General features: G+C 41.3%; 1 protein-coding gene across 1 annotated transcript in view; it reads right to left on the bottom strand.

Annotated features, from left to right (window-relative positions):
* LOC144679540 (short transient receptor potential channel 3-like) overlaps positions 1–13583 on the bottom strand; it is a 182448-nt gene extending 168865 nt beyond the window's left edge. Inside the window, exon 1 of the mRNA XM_078540036.1 lies at positions 12996–13583. Coding sequence (XP_078396162.1) covers positions 12996–13153 — 158 coding nt within the window. The 5' untranslated portion in view covers positions 13154–13583. The remainder of the gene's footprint in view (positions 1–12995) is intronic.
* Between the last annotated feature and the right edge of the window lie 4609 nt (positions 13584–18192).

The following is an 18192-nucleotide window of genomic DNA, read 5'->3' as shown; positions in this document are numbered from 1 at the left end:
TATCCCTCAATAAACATCACAGAAAAAAAACAGATTTTCTGGTCATTGTCATTTTGCTGTTTGAGGAAAACAATTGTGCATAAATTGGTGACCGGTTTCCTACATTACACAGTGACTTCACTTCAAAAGTACTCCATTAGCTTAAAGTGCTTTGTGGTCATGAAAAGCACTATATAAACGTGCATCTTTCTTTCAAGCCCTGGTGCACCAATAAAAATCATTCATACCTAACTAGGCAAGAAAGCATGCACATGACCACATCCTAACAGTATTAGTACTCCCCAGAATTAGTCTCATGGGCCACATGCAAGTAACTGTGTATGTCTCACAGTCTGTAACTCTGGAAGGAAACAGTTAAATTCTATCATGTTAACTTTAATTTTTAAGTGAATTTCTGTCAGCAATGTTCAGTTCATAAAAGGGATTCCAGTCAGTCAGTGCTTTAGTTGGTAAGGAGAGGCCAAAAACTATATTTTATTAGCACTAGCCCTATCAGGCTTGGGAAGTTATTCTTGTAAAACCAAAGCTAATTGAATAAGGTAACATGGAAACATGTTAATTTCTACACGGTCTAGTGAAAGAAATGTATAAAAATAGGGGTGTTAGAGTATATACTGTAGAATTTGACAATTTGTCACCCATTAATTCTTTGCAATCAGATCCTGTGACGTAGTGAATTGTCTGGTAAGTTATAACGTACGTGTTACCCAGCGTGTAGGTGCAATTATGATTACTAATGGTTACTATTGTATACGTGTAATTGTTGGTAATAATAGTTATTGCATGCTGAATTCCGATGAAAACCAATAAATGCCTTTGAACCCTATTATTTTTTGGAATAACTTATACATTTATAAGTAAAAACATCCACTCCCTGACAACACAACCAGGAACACTGTAGCCATAATTATAAAATATTACAGTGCATCATGCCCAGTGACCAAAGAACAGTTTACTATGGAAGTAATATTCTAACATTTCTCTCCCAGTGAGGAGCATTAACCATCAGGACCAAATATTAGAAATTCAAGTAAATGTTGTGCGCAATTTTATAACCATTAATTTAAGTACATTAGTCAGAAAATCATGCACAGTGCACCTCTGTATTACCAAACTTTGCTCTCAGTGGGCACAGGCTCCCACTGATAGTACAAAGTTGGAAAATGGCCCCTCATGATGCAGATACCTTAACTCATACTTGCTGCTTCCTAATGACCATCTCAATAGCTGAAATAACAGAGACCTATCAGTTGGTCATTTGCTCATTCATTAATAGGAAAGTTGAATCATGGATAGGACTGTATCAGATGGGGAGAAAAATAAATTTAATCTGGGATGAATGAAATAATACATCTTTCTTTTGCGCAGGAAGTAATGTGAAGCATATTATAGTTGTATCGGCTATTTGAAGTGAAACTTACCTTTTTATTTGAAATATCTTTCATCTGTTAATTAATGTTTGAATTATGTTGATTTTAGTTGGTTTGTTACAGTAAATTTTTAAAAAGTCACATCTTGTCCAGCAGTTTTCTTTCCACTGGCATTGTGGGGATTCCCTTCTTTTAAAAGTTATCAATCTCTATAGGTATCACTAGATGTCCTGTTAAGCTGGTGATGGGCCTTCTCTGTGATCTACTGCTGTGTGAGAGGGGCTGTCAAAATAATCTTGGACAGTGGCTACAGTACATCCTGTAGAATGTACATAGGGCAGCCACAGTTTGGTTGGGATTGTGAGGGGGTGGATATTGAATCCAATGGCAGAAGCGCCAATCCAGCAAGCTGTTCTGTTTGTATATTGTTGAGGTTCCTTGATATTTCTGTAGCTAGTTCCCTCTAATATTCCATCACAGTTCTTAATGAGTTTTGTAGATGGTGAATAGGCTTTGAGGGATTAAGAGTGTAGATTTTAGAAGTAATAACATAAAATGGCTAACATGCATTGACATAAAATGGCTGATATAATATGGATCATGAGAAAGTGGAGTTCACCTAAGTTAGAAACCTAGACAAGCACTACACTGCAGATAGGTCACCAAGATAATACTGATACAACTTTTCACAGAGACTACTTTAATGAGATAAGCAGGAAGAACATGACTTGTCTGTCATTAACTATAATATAAGTTTAAGCAAGAGTGTATAATAGAATAGAATACACTATACTGCATAATGTTTGAAACTATGAGAAGTAACATAATTAGAAGTATGTGTTTGTTAGGGGTAATGACAGAATAACTGAAGGAAAGGATCAGAAAGCTGCTAGGTACAATGGAATGAGTTCTTGTAAATCATACATTAGAAAGGTTTCAGCTGCTTTTTTGTTAGTTTTCTGTCACACCCATCAGAGAAGACAAATAATGTTAGGTATCATGATGGATAAAATAGAAATACAGGCTACAAATATTGAGAGCACCCTGATGCAAGGGGGAAGTGTCTACTTTAGGTTCCATCTGCTGAGCCGACTGTTGCAAGTTACTCTAGCACATGGTGCTTGCATGTTTGCTATGATTGATGAATCAACATAAGATATTGTAAGAAGCTGTAATATGTTTGACTGACGTAATCATTCTTTTAATCAAAATTTGTGGTTGAGGATAATAGAAGCTATTCAACCCAGGGGAGTATCGATAGTTTAAATGAAATAAAGAATGTTGATGGCTGTATGCAGGTGTACGGAAACTGACTGAATCTAACCAGCATGCATTGTGAAGGCCAAAAGGCTTTTTGAGCCAATCTTTTTCATTACAGATAAACAAAGTCGTGGATAAAAAATACTTTAAAGCTATGGAATGTTTAGTAAAAAGTACAAAAGTCATAAAATCGGGTTGGAACAAACAAACAGAAATAATTCAAAGCTATGGGCAGAATGTTACAATCCCTCCCACCAGTGGAATTTTCCGGTCCCACCGAAGTCAATGGGCTTTTGAACGGCTCGCCGCATTTTCTGTCTCTGCTTCCGCCATGACGGGGTTGGGGAGGGGGGGAGTCGTAAAACTCCACCCTATGTTTTGCTTTGATGCCAAGTTAGAGCTTTGGTGAAGTTTCACCAGCACAAATAACATGATGCCACACTAACTAACTTAAGTGCTTTGAAAATGACGAGAGAGTGACACAAATTGACATTGATTGATGATATCAGATTCTGTCTTCTTCTGAAATGCAGAGAACCTAACTCCACAAAAGGTTTATATGTTTTATCAGATAAGCTCTGTATTTAACTTGCTAAACAATAACTTGTAAGAATTCAGTAATTTAAGGGACTCGGATTGTTTAATTGTCTTGTGATTTTGAAATGTGCCTGTGACCAAAAAAGGAAGCTGCTGTCGGGCAGTTTGGTCAGCCGCTAAAAGGTATGATTGACAGGAGGTTGACCACTCGTTGGCTATGACTCTTTGCAATGTATTTGTGACTGATGGGTGAATTGTTAACGGATGTATTGCTGACAGATGAATTGTTCAATCTAGCAAAGGCATTAGTGTTTAATTTGAACTTTGAGCATTGCCTCGTTATTTCTTGTAATTCTTTTTATTAATTTATTCTTTCATGGGTTGTGGGCATCATTGGTAGGGCAACACTTATTGCCCATCCCTAATTGCCCTTGAATTCAGTTAAGAGTCAATCTTATTGCAGTGGGCCTGGAGTCACACTTAAGCCAGACTCTGTAAGGATGGCAGATTTCCTTCCCTAAAAAGCAATACTGAACCAGATGGGTTTTTACAACATCAATGATAGTTTCATGGTCACTGTTACTGAGACTAGTTTTCAATTCCAAATATCCTGTCCAAAATAACGCAGGACAAATCCAATCCAGTCAATTACCACTCAATCAGCCTACTCCCATTCATCAGCAAAGTGATGGAAAGCGCCATCGGCAGTGCTTTCAAACAGCATTTACACAGCAATAACCAAAGGTGTCATCGATAGTACTTTCAAATGGCACTTAAACAGCATTAACCTGCTCACTGATGCTCAGTTTGGGTTCCACTAGGGTCACTCAGCTCCTGACCTCATTACAGTCTTAGTCCAAACACGGACAAAAGAGTTGAACTCCAGAAGGGAGATGGGAATGACAACCCCTGACACTAAGGAGCCACTTGACCGAGTGGCAGCAAGGAGCTCTGGCAAAATTGAAGTCAATGGAAATCAGGGGAAAACTCACTACTGGTTGGAGTTATATCTAGCACAAAGGAAGATGGTTGTGGTTGTTGAAAGGCAATTATCTCAGTTCCATTACATCACTTCAGTTCCTCAGAGTAGTGTCCTGGGCTGTTTTATCAATGACCTTCCTTCCATCATAAGGTCAGAAGTGAGGATGTTCACTGATGAACGTACAATGTTAAGTTCCATTTGAAACTCTTTAGATACTGAAGCAATCCATGTTAATATGCAGCAACACCTGGACAACATTCAGGCTTGGGCTAATAAATGGCAAGTAATATACGTGCCACACAAGTGCCACGCAATGACCATCTCCAACAAAAGAGAACCTATTTCCCCTTGACATTCAATGGCATTACCATCGCTGAAACCCCCACTACCAACATCCTGGGGTTACTTTTGACCAGAAATTGAACTGAACCAACCATAAAAATAATGTGGTTACAAGAGCAGGTCAGAGGCTGGAAATTCTGAGGTGAGTAGTCAGGAGTGTAATGGCTGGATGAGTGTGGCTCCAAAAACACTCAAGAAGCTCAACACAATCCAGGGCAAAGCAGCCTGTTTGATTGGACCTCATCCACCACCTTCAACATTCACTGCCTCCACCATTGACACATAGTGGCAGCAGTGTGTACTATATACAAGATGTGCTGCAGTAACTCACCAAGGCTCCTTTAACAGCAGCTTCCAAACCCATGACCTTTACCACCTAGAAGGGCAAGGGCAGCGCACAGATGGGAAATCACTACCTGCAGGTTCCCCTCCAAGCCATACACAGTCCTGACTTGGAACTATATCGCTGTTCTTTCACTGTCACTGCGTCAAATCCTGGAATTCCCTCCCTAACAGCACTGTGGGTGTACCTGCACCAGCTGGACTGCAGTGGTTCAGGAAGGTGGCTCACCACCATCTTCTCAAGGGCAATTACGCAACAAATGCTGACCCTGCCAGTGACACCCACATCCCATGAAAGAATTTAAAAAACACTTTGAAAATCATAATATGATTAGGCAGAGTCAACATATGAAAGGGAAACTATGTTTGATAAATCTATTGGAGGTTTTGTTTGAGGACGTATTGATCAGGATAAAGGAGAACCAAGGGATGTAGTATATTTGGATTTTCAAAAGGCATTCAATAAGTTGCCACACAAAAGATTGATAGATGATGGGCTAAAAGGCAGAAAACAGGGAGTAGGAATAACAGGGGATTTTCAAGTTGGCAAGCTGTTTACTAGTGGTTTGCTCCAATGATCAGTGTGGGACCTCAGTTATTACCAACAATAATAATGGCTTCAATGAGGGGACAGATTGTGATATTATCCATGTTTATTGATAATAAAAGCTAGATGGGAAAGTGAGCTGGGAGGAGGACACAAGACACAAGAAGCTTACAAAGAATTCATAAATAGTTTAAGTGAGTGAGCAAGAGGGTGGCAGGTAAAATATAATTTTGGGTAACGTGAAGTTATTCATTTGGTAGTAAGAATGGAAAAACAGAATATTTTTTTAAATGGTGAGAAACTATTAAAAGTTGATGTTCAGAAGGAAATGGGTCCCTTGTACACAAAACATAAAGCGAGATTTTCTGCCCCCGCCCGCTGCTGAGATCATCCAGTCCTGCCAAAAGTCAATGAACAGCTGAATCTACCACAGCAGGTCTCGCCTCGACAAGGCCAGAAAATCCTGGCCATAGGAAGCTAACATGCAGATACATTGAGCAGTTAGGGAGGCAAATAGTTTCTTGCAAAGGGGTTGGAGTACCAGAGTAAGGAGGTATTGCTGCAATTATATAGGGCCTCAGTGAGCCCACAACTGGAGAATTGTGTGCAATTTTGGTCTCTGTACTGAACGAAGTGTATCCTGGCCTTAGAGGCAGTGCGACAAAGCTTCACTAGCTTAATTCCTAAGTTAAGATAGTTGTTCTATGAGGAGAGATTGAATAGAATAGGCTTATACTCCCTCGAGTTTAAAAAAATGAGGGGTGATCTCATATAAGATTCTGAGATTCCTGACAGGGTGGATGCAGAGAAGCTGTTTCCCACGGCTGGAGGGCCTGGAACTCGGGGGCAGAGTGTAAGGTTTAAGGGTCAGCCAACTAGCACTGAGATGAGAAGAAATTTCTTCATTCAGAGACTTGTGAATCTATGGAAATCTCTACCCCAGAGAGCTGTGGATGCTCAGTCTTTGATTATGTTCATGGCTCAGTTGGATAGAGTTTTGTACTCTAAGGGGATCAAGGAATTCGGAGATCAGGTGAGAAAGTGATGTTGAAATCAAAGATCAGCTATGATCGTATTGAATGGCAGAACAGGCTCAAATGGCCCTAAGGTCCACTCCTGCTCCTAGTTCTAATGTTCTATGTCCCATAGTCTTGAAGAAAAACTGCATATAGGACAGAATCTTCACAACTTAATTATTGATGGAGCATGGGACCATATCCAGATCAGCACCCAGATCCTCCAAGTAATGACCTTCTGAATGGATTTTGTACTGGGATTGGTACCCAATTAGTTGCAGTGGGGAGGGGGAACAGTCAGATGCCCAAATCAGTATGTAAAGGGACACCAGCAGCATGTTAAGTGGAAGAAATGTTGTGATGTGGACGACAAATTTGCAGAAGCAAAAGGAGGGGGAAGATGGATGGGAGTAGGGGAACGACCGCCCCATGGTTCATGGATATGTCACTCAGGTGATGGAGGAAGTTGCGAGGGCACGGATGGCAAAAGCAGGCCAGCCAGCCTCACCCACCAGGCTTGCCTGGAGATCACAGAGGAAGTGAGCAGCTGGAGTTTGATGCAGGGGACATGGATCCATTACAGTAAATGCTTAAATGACCTCTTGAGATCTGCCAAAATGAATAGAATGCAAGTTTCAGATTGTAACCATCACTTTCTCCAGTACACATGTCCTTTGAAGCACTCTATTAGTAACCGCACATAAGGATGTCTGCCCAGGCAGTATCTTACCTCTATATCTCCATAGGCAACAATGACATTCTCCCTATGTCTGCTGATCCAGCAGTCTCCATTGTCCACACTGAGCCCCTTCAAATTTTGTGCCAATGTCCTAAGCAAAGGCTGACTTTATAAGAGTCCTTAATGTCTGCATTTTCTCATTGCTGAGACAACCCCTGAGAGAGGTGCAGACCATCCTGATGCCAATAAAGGTACTGCAGGAATCAAGAAGGTAGCATCAGTGCAAGCTATCACCAATGTAGAGATGGAGGTGCTGGAGTGACTAGGTGCAAATGTTACATATGACTCTTGCAACTGACTGACATGTGAGCTATGTGGAGCCCTGCTCAGCAATGTGAGAAACATCATCAGAAAAATGCAAGGGCTTCAACTCTCTGTCAGCCATGTACTACACTGACGCTTTGCCAGAGGTACAGTAAGAAATGAGGGACGATGCATTTCAGTCCTCAGAGGAGTAGCAGGTGTACCATCACATGACTCGTGTGCACTCTCCACCAGGGCAGATTCACTTAGCTCGCTGGGTTCAGCATCAGAGATAGGAAGCATGGCATAACGTGAGGAGCACTTCACATATGAGTAGGGGCAACTGCTGGCGGCAGGCACAGTCATGGAGAGCCCCCATTGGAGATCCGAGGAAGCATCCAGCTATGCTCAGGCACACACAGATACACAGTCTCTGGAGTTAAACACTAAGTGGGTACTTGTGGAGCAGCGAAGGGAAGTATGTAGTCATCTGTCAGAATTTCCAGAGGCAGTCCCTTGCACTGAAGATAGAGGAGTGTATGGTAGTCATGAGTGCCATCATGTCTCTGGCAAATGAGCACAAGGTGATCTCCATCGAAAGAGTGGCCAACCTCATGGAATGTCAGACATGGAAGGCCAGCGAATGCATGCAAGCACACAATAACAACCTGCATATGACACCAGCTACCTTGAAAAGCATTGAACAGTCACCTTGACGGTCAAACATTACATTCAAATACATCTAAGTCCTTTCGCACACTTGGTTAGCAGGGAGGTACAGTCTGGCACCGGGTGGGAGCAGATGGACAGGGATGATGGCAGTAGGGGCTTGCCCCAAGGCACCCCCTCCACCCACTGCCCGCCCCCACACCACCCACCACTCCCTAGGTAAGGGTAAGTGCCCCTCCAGCAGTTCCTCTGACAAAAGCACAGCAACTGACTCCCAACTCCATGACCAAAGCTGCCCCTGCACAATTAGAGGTGGGGCAGCCTTTGGAAGGGCCTCAGGAGCTCCATCACCCAGAGAATGACTGCCAATGGCAGCTAAAATGTCAGAGCTGGGAAACAAGCAGGCTGTCTCTAGCTCTCTAGCAGCCACAGGGTATCACCATGTAGAAGTAAGAGAAAGAGGACCCTGAAACAGTCTTAGTGTCACAAAGGGATTCTCTTGGGTGCAGCTTCTATTGTTATTGATCGGTGACAAACTGTTATTTCAAAGAGCCATATCTTGGTGTTCCCTGGGAAGTGTTATGATGTGCTTTATTTCCAATCCTACACTGATGAAGTGTAGGTTAAAGAATGAGAGTGGCATAAGACTGTAGGTTCTCACTGCACAATAAAGTACGTAATTTGTTGACGACTTTTCGCAGGGCAACAGCTGGCACAAGGGCAATAATCGTTATAATGCCCTCAGTTGAACTGTTCCTGGCTGAGGGCACTGCTGGCTTCTATGGCATGAAGATCTATGCCAGGGTTCATCATTGGCACCTCAAATGGACAACTCTGCAGACATTTCCTGCTCCTCTGAGGAATCCGGTCTGTTCTTGATATTCTCTACCGCCAGTCCACTCCTCTTGGAAGAGCCAGGCAGTACCCCATCAATATGCATGTTACCCTTGCAGGCCCAAATTGAAGGGTGTCCCCAGAGCAGTCAAGGCACTGAACCACATTTTCAGCAAGTAACGGCTTGCTCTATTACGGCCTTGGTCAATAGAAGGCAATTATTGAACCTTTCCTGTGCCTCTGTGGTGGGGTTATGCACTGGTGCCAGCTCAGTGGGTACTCCTTGTCAAATAGCAGCCATCCACTGAGGTAAGAGCTGAAGCACCTGAGACTGCCAAGGATAAAGGGGTCATGGCAGCTCCGTGGAAACTTTGCACACACCTACACGATCTTCTTGCTGTGATCGCATACAAGCTGCACATTCAATTAGTGGACGCCCTTATGATTAACAAATCATAACACTCACACCTGAGTGGTCCATTGATTGTCACATAGGTGCAGTCAATTGCACCCTGTAACTGAAGAAATCCTGCCATCAAGCTGAAGCCTATAGCCCGCTGGGCTTAACTGGCCGCATTGGTGTCAAACCTGATGTGGTCGATTGCAAGGTATCTATCACTTGGTTAATACATTTGTGGACTGCATTTGTGGAATTTGTGAAATTCTACAGATGTCTATGACTGAGCCCTGGAATGATCCAGATGTATAAAAGCCCAAAGCTAATATTAGGTCATCCTCCATCATGGTGTACAGGTCATCAACCACCTGACAGGACAGCTGCAGCCTTTGGAAGCACTTGCTGTCCCTGCTGCTGTGAAGGTTGAGCTGCAGAGCACCGCAATTCCTCCCCAGTGGACCAGTCTACTTCACAGTGCGTGGAACCCAGATAATGCAGCATTCCCTCAGTTCTGCAGTCAATTATCAGACTTGAGTATATGCTCAAGTCCTTCTGACTCAATGCAAGTATATACCAACCTTTTTAAAGCTGAGTAGAAACTTGTCTCAAGGCTTCTAATAAAATTCCTGTATGTGGATTGTATTATTAGGATTTATTTTATTGGCCAATACAAGGGAATATGGTAAATTAACTACATTATATGATGACCTGTATTGAACTTTTGCAGCTATCCACTGATCTCTCATAATACCTGAGACTTAAAACTGGATCCCTTTCTGATTTGTGTACTTAGCAAACCACAATTGATAGAAAAAGCTTTCAGGGAAGCTGTTCCATCCATGGCAATGCATACACAAAGCAATTGTAATATCTGTAATCCATTTCATTACTTTGCTGTAACATTTTACTTAAACAAACCTTTTCACTCAACATATTGAGATCATACTCAGCTGAAAATAGTATGTTCTGAATCTTATGTAATTGTGTACGCAGGGCATCAGCGGCAAATATATATTGCTCTGTGATGCATTTCTTGGCAGAATGTTTTAATTCTTCTTCACCTACCAATATTCTCCTCTCTTTTCCTGAAACCACTAACCCATGTTGAGGAATGGTTCTACAGATGCAGCTACACACCAGCATCTTCCAAGTGGTTATTTTTCATGCATATCTCTCACATCTACCCTCCATAAACTTGAGGACGTCCAAAACCTTGCTGCCTGTGTCCTTACTGATCACCCTTATGCCCTTTGACCTACATTAGCTACCGATTAAGCAATGCCTTGGTTTTAAAATTCTCACCCTTGTTTTCAAATCCCTCCATGGCCTCATCCCTGCCTCACTCTGTAATCTCCTCCAGCCCTACAACCCTTTGGGATCTTTACGCTCTTCCAATTCTGGTCCCTTGAGCATCCTTGATTTTAATTGCTCTACTTTTGGTGGTTGTGCCTTCAGCTGGCAAGGCCCTAAGCCCTGAAATACCCTCCCTAAACTTCTCCACCTTCCTACTTCCCTTTCCTCCTTTCAGCTGCTCCTTAAAATCTACTTACTTGGCCAAGCCTTTGGTCATCTGCCCTAATACCTCTTTATGTAGTTCAGTGTCAAATTTTGTTTGATAATGTGCTTATGAAGTGCCTTGGGATATTTTACCATATTAAAGGCACTTTATAAATACAAGTTGTTGTTTTTGTTGTTGTTCCAAAGGGATGGTAAATTAAAATACAGGTAGGAAATATTTTGGCTTAATCTGTTTTTATTTCAGCAACTGCACTTTTTTGAGCTGTTCTTTTACTTTTGGAACAAGCTGAAATCAAGATTTAATAATGAATAGATGATTACTTGAGATTTTATTTTCCAAAGGGGGAAACAAAAACGAAGAAAAAAAGGACTTTCACTAACATAGAGAATTGAAGTCAAAATAACAGTGAGGCTAATGGTTCTCACTGTTATTTATGAAATGGTACATCAATCATACATTAACTTAAAGCAAGGAGCAGATGCATGATGAGCAAAAATATCCAAACGTTGCTGAACAGGTTGTGCCAGCCCACCAACAGCTACATGAAAATAACATCTCGCTGTCTGCCTCACCATTGAAATGTAATGAATGTCATGAATTTGCTCCATTTGTACAGAAGATACAAACCTTTTAACAATGCCACGAGTGGTATTTACTTCCAAGTAACCCCTCTGCAAATGAGAAGTCTCATTCCTTCGGGTTTTAATAGTTGGTGGAGATTTTTAAAATGTCAAAGTTTTTTTTTGGCTTTTCCTTTCTTGCTCACTTATCTTTCTTTTTAAATCCAATCTTTCTCACCTTCCTTTTATTTCTTCCTGAATCTGATTCAATGGTGAATTCACCCACGCTAATTTACATTTTCCTCTCCGTCTTTGTACTGTTAATTTCACAATCCTTCAATCTAATTAGTTAAGGGGCTACACAGTTGTTTGCCCTGTTCACTCTGGATCCAAAAGCCCAATTTCCCTCACTGCACTTCCAACACCTTGCCACGCAAAAAAAAAATCTCAATGTACAGGACAAATCTAACTAATGACAGATGCCATTGGATTCCCTCCTGCAGCAAGATCTGGCCCTATTTTTTCCTCCTGAAATCTGAACTCATTTCACAAGAAGTTTCATATATACTGGAGGAAACTATCCCAATAATGTTATTAAGGGATAAAGCAAAGTTTGATCCGACAAGCAAAAAGAAAAACTAGAAATAAAAAATGCTGAAAAACTCAACAGGCGAGTCAGCATCAATGAAGAGAACAGACAAGGCAAGGAGGTATCGGGTGTAAACCCTGAGCTCATCCATTCTGCCCACATCTGCTGTCGGAGCTGATGGACGTACATTTGCGTTTCACAGTTAGGCACCACTGTGGTATTGGGTGCAAGGCATTTTGGTCAGTTTTCATGTAATGGTTCAAAAATGACTGTTCCCTCCGCCCAGTGTGTGCCTGCGTTTGTGTCCCTTACTGCCCTGATGTTTTTCTATCTAATTTAATAAACTGATAAATAATGGTCGAAAGTCTGTTACTTACCTGCTGCCTCACTTGGGGGCGCTGATTTCCCAGGAAGAGAAAAAACCGAGATCCTAATTTTAACTCATTAATTGTGCTTTTTCTTAATAAATAAATTGAGATGCTGGAAAATGTCTAGTTTAAGCGGTACAGTCTGAAAATTCAATAATGCATCAACTTCGGAGATTCTTAAAACGACTAAATTAAGCAAATTAATTTCGAACGTAAAATTAGGATTTTTAATATGTTTCCGTAGCCTTCCAAATGCATCATAAATGGGGTTCTCTCTGGTACCTTCCACTCAAGCAACAGTCAAGTAAGAGTCGAGATTAATTAGAAATTAAATCCAAAAAAAATCCCAGTGTTTGTCATTTTACTGTTACAATGCCATTTTTTTTTGTATTGGAGACATTACTCCTTAACCTCATGTTAGACGCCCAGGATACAATTTTAAGTAACAGTATTCCCTATGACATTTATTTCAAACATCCTACAAAAGTTGCATTGCGTTTGAATCAAAGTGAGACATCATTCTGCGGCAAAATTAATTCGAAGTATCTTATATTATATATCTTATATAGTTTATCCGCCTTTACTATAAATTTCTACATTCCATTTACATGAAATAACAAAGTCACACAATGGTTGGATTAAACGAATTAATTATTCGGTGTAACGAATGAAAATACTTACATGGTGTCGGGGTATCCATGTGTCTTCCTGTCCTCTGTTGTTGGGTTGTAATATTGTGAACTCAAATCCCCATTCTTCTCCTTCCAGTCCCGCCGGTTTTCTTCTTCATAAAAGGACACTGTTATCTGAGCCTGACACCTTCTATCTTCGTCTGACATTCAGGCTGACTAGTTGTTCACACCATATATATATAGAAAGTAGAATTAATCACGTTTCAGTGGCTAGCCGACGCTGATTTTACTCTGCTGCAGTGGGATTTCGCCTTGAACCGGATAGACTGCTGGTGGGACTGGCGCAGATTCACAAGGGAAGAGTGACACTGACCAACCTGCTCCAGTATTCACCAACCCCCCTCCGCCGTGAGAACTAAGTGAGGGAGACAGTGATGCTGATCAACAGCGAAAAACCAGATTGACACCAATTCAGCATTATAACAAATCAACCCACATCAGCTAGCCCACACAAACACGGAGCAATACTTCCCACAGGTAAAATCATATGGGTCAAAAACACCAGTATTAGTGCCTGTTCACGGAATCAACATTGCCATCAAAGTACTGTAAACTCAGGATTGTGGGACCCGTCTCTGAGAAGAGCGGAAGAGCAAATCCGCGGCAGAGAAGAAAAAGTCTCGATTCACGACAAACGATCACAGTTCGGGGGACTCACAGGCAAGGGGCGCTCAGGTTAGTGGGAGATCAGTCACTGGTGAGGGTGGTGAGAAGTTTGGGAACAAAAGCCAATAGTGGTTTATAGCTGTGCAAAATCTAATTTCGTGAAGTGGAAATGGCCAGTCTATCGCAGTTAAACATTAGGACAAGATAGTAGATGGATTAGTAACCGTTCGGGATAGAGAGTGCGGAAGGATTACATTGAAAGAAACTACTGGGTAGCGCCAAACGCTGATTTATTCAAGGGTCGTTAAGCTTGTGAAAGGGCACGAAATATTAGAGCATTTATCATTATGAAGAGAGAAAGAGTCAGAATATTCGTTTAAGTATCAAGAGGCCAATCACTTTTGATGTACGTTCGTGTTTTCCTGATCGGAGATGTGGGTGCAGCAGGGTGACGCTTGCATATACAATAATGGCAAGCCTAGTTCCTAGGTCACAAACAGTGCATTCAAGCATCAGACACAATGCAAACTAAACTAATCATATATCACAATATTCTTCTTTGAAGATTAGTATAAATATTGCACAATTAGGTGATTCATCAATAAGAAGTGCTTTACAGTTTTTACTAGTGCAACAATAGCTCCAAAACAATGGTAATATCTGAAATTCCATGAAAAAACAAATTTGATTTTAATAAATTACGTTACGCCAATGATCTTGGACACTGACTTTGAGAGTTTATATCTGACAAAAGATTGGGAGTTGAGATTGGTTCATGTCTTTTCAAATTGCAAATTGAAAACTAATACTTTGTTATTCTGTGTTCTCTTTTAAGCTTATTCTTCCATCTTGAATTTATTTTTCTTATTTCTTGTAACAATACCAGCATCATGTTTACAGCTCACCATCTATCTTGAAATCGTGGCAATGTGCTATGTGACAGTTTGCTGGTTGGTCACTGCAGGACGGAGATTAATATCGTCAATTTTAGACTGTCATTTCAATAATAGCCAAATATAAAGGAAATTCTGATGCCAAGGATTAAGGACGGGACCAGTGCAGATAATTAACCTCAAACGTAAACTAAGCAAAGCAACTAATATATTCCCTCTGAATCCTTTCTTCCACCAATGTTTCTGAGTAACTGGAAGATCTCTCTCAAAAATAAAGCTTTAAATGTAATAAAAGCAGTGGCGGGGGAAAATTGCATATTTTGCCATGAAATTATTGAACATATGTATAAAATTGTCCTTCAAGTGACTTTATAAATGTTTTTACCTGAAGCCTTTCTCAAAAGTCTAGAATTGATGATTACATCTTGACCTATGATGTCTGCCTTGGCTCAGAGGTAGCAACCTTGCCTTTGAATTCTGAGATTATAGGTTTAAACCTTATCCCAGAGACTTGAACACATATTCTAGGCTGGCGCATCATCACAATGCTGAAGAGTTCTGCATTATAAGAGGTGCCGTGCTTTCCATGAAGTGTCTGATCCCATTTCCCTCTCAGGTAGACATTTAAGATCGCCCAGCATAACTCCTTTGGTACTTTCTCTCATTCAAGCATCTTACTTTGTTCCACCGCTCAAGACTCTCCTTTTAAAATCCATGATCGTGACCTCTCACTCAATCCCCATTTTGAGTTTCTCATAAGATATCCTAGAAAGTTATCAATGTCTACTGCCCCCAAAACTTTTTTCCCTTAGCTTTTGCACTGAAATACTTCTTGATGATTTTAATTTTAATCTAGCTCTTTGCACTCTCTTCTCTGAACTTGCTGACCTTCTGGCCTCTGTCATGTAAATTTGCCATATTCGCAGTCACCTACTCCATTTTACTGTCTCTAGTACCTTCTGTGCTCCCATAGATTTTATCATAAAAACACCATTTTGAACAATTTCCTTGTACCCCTCACAGTCATATGCCAAGATCCCCTTCCACCCCACTTGCTTCTGCCCTGGAAAAAAAACCCCCACCCCTCCCCGCAATCCCTCTTCTCCCGCCCACAACCAAGTTATTTATAACTACGCTTTCAAAATCCCACTGCCTAAACACCCCGCCATTGAAAGGCGGTACTGTTCAATCGAAAATTATGCTTTGTGATCCGATTTCGATTGGAGTCACAGTGCCAGGGTATGAAATTATTAAATCAATTGAGCAAGCAAAGTGCATAGACCTTCTGCTATATTTCTGTCCTGGATGCGACTAACAGTAGAACTAATCCCTACTGTCAGATGTGAACTCACTGGAGTCTCAGCAGGAGGGGTGAACGTGATTTTTTTTCCCTTAAACAGAAGTTAAACTGTTCCTCGCCAATAAGAATGCGCTGGTTGTGGATCAAATCCTTCGAACCTTTGAAGCTCGAGTGTTAATAGGTGTGAAAACAGGTATTAAAAATCTCCTGTTCCAAGGGAGTCCATGCCTTCCAGTCTACTATTATTTCTTCCACTGGTTTGACAGTAACTGGTTCCTCATTTAATGGAAAGGTGAGCTGCTCCGCTTTCCGGTTCTGTAGCACAGTACGATTCCATTTTGCAACCTCCTTTGACGTTTTCTCGTATGCCAACGATCTTTGACTCTTTTCACTTTGCTGTTTACTGAGAGGTAAATCTAGGGTTTTGTTTGTCTTCTTAAATATCTTGAGCTGTTTTTGGCCCTAATTTTTCACAGTATCTCTGCAGTCGCAATCATTTCAACCATTTCCTCATGTCTACCTCTTATATCCCTATCCCCAGTAAAACCTTTACTTTCTTTGATCCTATTTGATCCTCTTGCTCTGGTCCCCATTTGCTCCCTCAAGTCCAAGAGAGGCAGATTTGAGTGTACCTGGCACACAGCTGACTTAGCCATCCATCATGAGATCTGGCTGGCCCACATCAACAGGTTTCAGACCTCACTCTTGCAAAACTGCTCACTACTTGGCTTCTTTTCTTCACTATGAACAATTTCTTTAAACCCTTTCACCATTCTTACCAACAACAAGTTTTTGAAGAGCTCATGAACTCTTCTTCACTAAAACTCTTCTTCATTGAGACCAAACATTCAGCTGCCATTGCTACTTCCCTCTGTCCCTTTGCCAGCAAAGACAAACTCTCTCAGGCTTCCTCCTGTCCTAGCCCTGGACCCAAATTTCACTACATCAAGCTTTTAGTGACCATGGGCTGTAACTCCTGCACCCTTGACGCTATTCCGACTAAATTGCTGACCATCCAATTTCTTGTCCATGCTAGCTGACAATGTAAACAGCTGTCGTATCCCAGTTACTGTCCCTCCTTTTGATACTCCCTCTGTCCTTCCAAATTGCCACCCCATGTCCAACCCCCTTTTTCTCTGCAAAGTTTGTGAATGTATTTCCCAAATCTGTCCTCAACTTTCCCACAACTCTCTAACTTCCATTCCTATCATAACATTGAAACCAAAACTCTAACCAAAGCCCTGCCAAAGTTACAATAACTTTCTGTGTAACTGTGACAATGATGTATTATCCCTCCTTCTACCTCGCTGCAGTTTTTGACATGGTGAATTATGCCATCCTCTTTCAATGCCTTTCTACCGTTCATGCACAGTGGAGTTTCCCTTGTTGGTTTCACTTTTACCTAACTGATCATAGCCATAGCACTTCCAGCAATTGCTTCTCTTCCTGCCCTTTATCTATTAACTCTGAAATCCAACATGAATCTCTTCAAGGCACCTCCAATTCCTCAACATATGCTGTCATTTGGCAACATCATCAACAGAAATGATTGTCATAGGATCAGTTTATATGTTAATGCTGATGACACCCAGCCCTACTACTTCATAACCTCTCATCCATCCATGTTGTCAGATTGATTAGACACTGTACTGTCTTGGATGAGCCTACAGTTAAACACTGGGAAGACTGAAGCCATCATCTTCAGTGCCCTACACAAACCCATATGCAAGGGGCCAAATACCTGTTTCAGGTGGGGTGTCTAATGCCTATTTTGTCTCCTATACTAATGTGACATGTGGTGCACTTCCTGTCTGCCATATTGGAGGCTTCGGTGCCCATTTAGTGTCTGAAAGAGCCACCTAATTTCTAGGTCAAGGAATATAAGACATTGAGAGCAACATTAAGAGTGAGAGCATATGAATGTGCATATGAGAGGGAAAGAATGCATAACCCACCACGGTCAGTTCCCAGTCTTTCAACCCGCCCTTAGCCTGTTCCATTCATGAGGTTCTAATCTCACTCCCTCATGGTGTAAAGCCAGTTTTGAGCAAGAAAAGCCAAAAGTGAATTTTGCACTTAATAACAGCTATAGACTGGGTTGAATACTTGAGAGTTCCCTAGGAAAAAGTGCTTAATGGACGACCTCTCCAGTTGTGTCAAATGCTAGAAGCCCTGTAATGTCAGGCAGTGGTGTAGTGGTAATATTACTGGACAAGTAACCCTGAGGCCCGGGCTAATACTCTGGGGATATAGGTTCAAATCCCATCACATCAGCTGGTGGAATTTAAATTCAATTAACAAAATCTGGAATTAAAAGCTAGTCTGTGTTATAGTGATCGTGCAACCATTGTCAATTGTTGTAAAAATCCACCTGGTTCATTAATGTC

Source organism: Cetorhinus maximus, chromosome 1 (assembly GCF_964194155.1).
Source record: "Cetorhinus maximus chromosome 1, sCetMax3.hap1.1, whole genome shotgun sequence".
NCBI classification, from domain to species: Eukaryota; Metazoa; Chordata; class Chondrichthyes; order Lamniformes; family Cetorhinidae; genus Cetorhinus; species Cetorhinus maximus.
The sequence above is the reverse complement of the archived record's forward strand: the minus strand, read 5'-3'. Positions and strand labels throughout refer to the sequence as shown.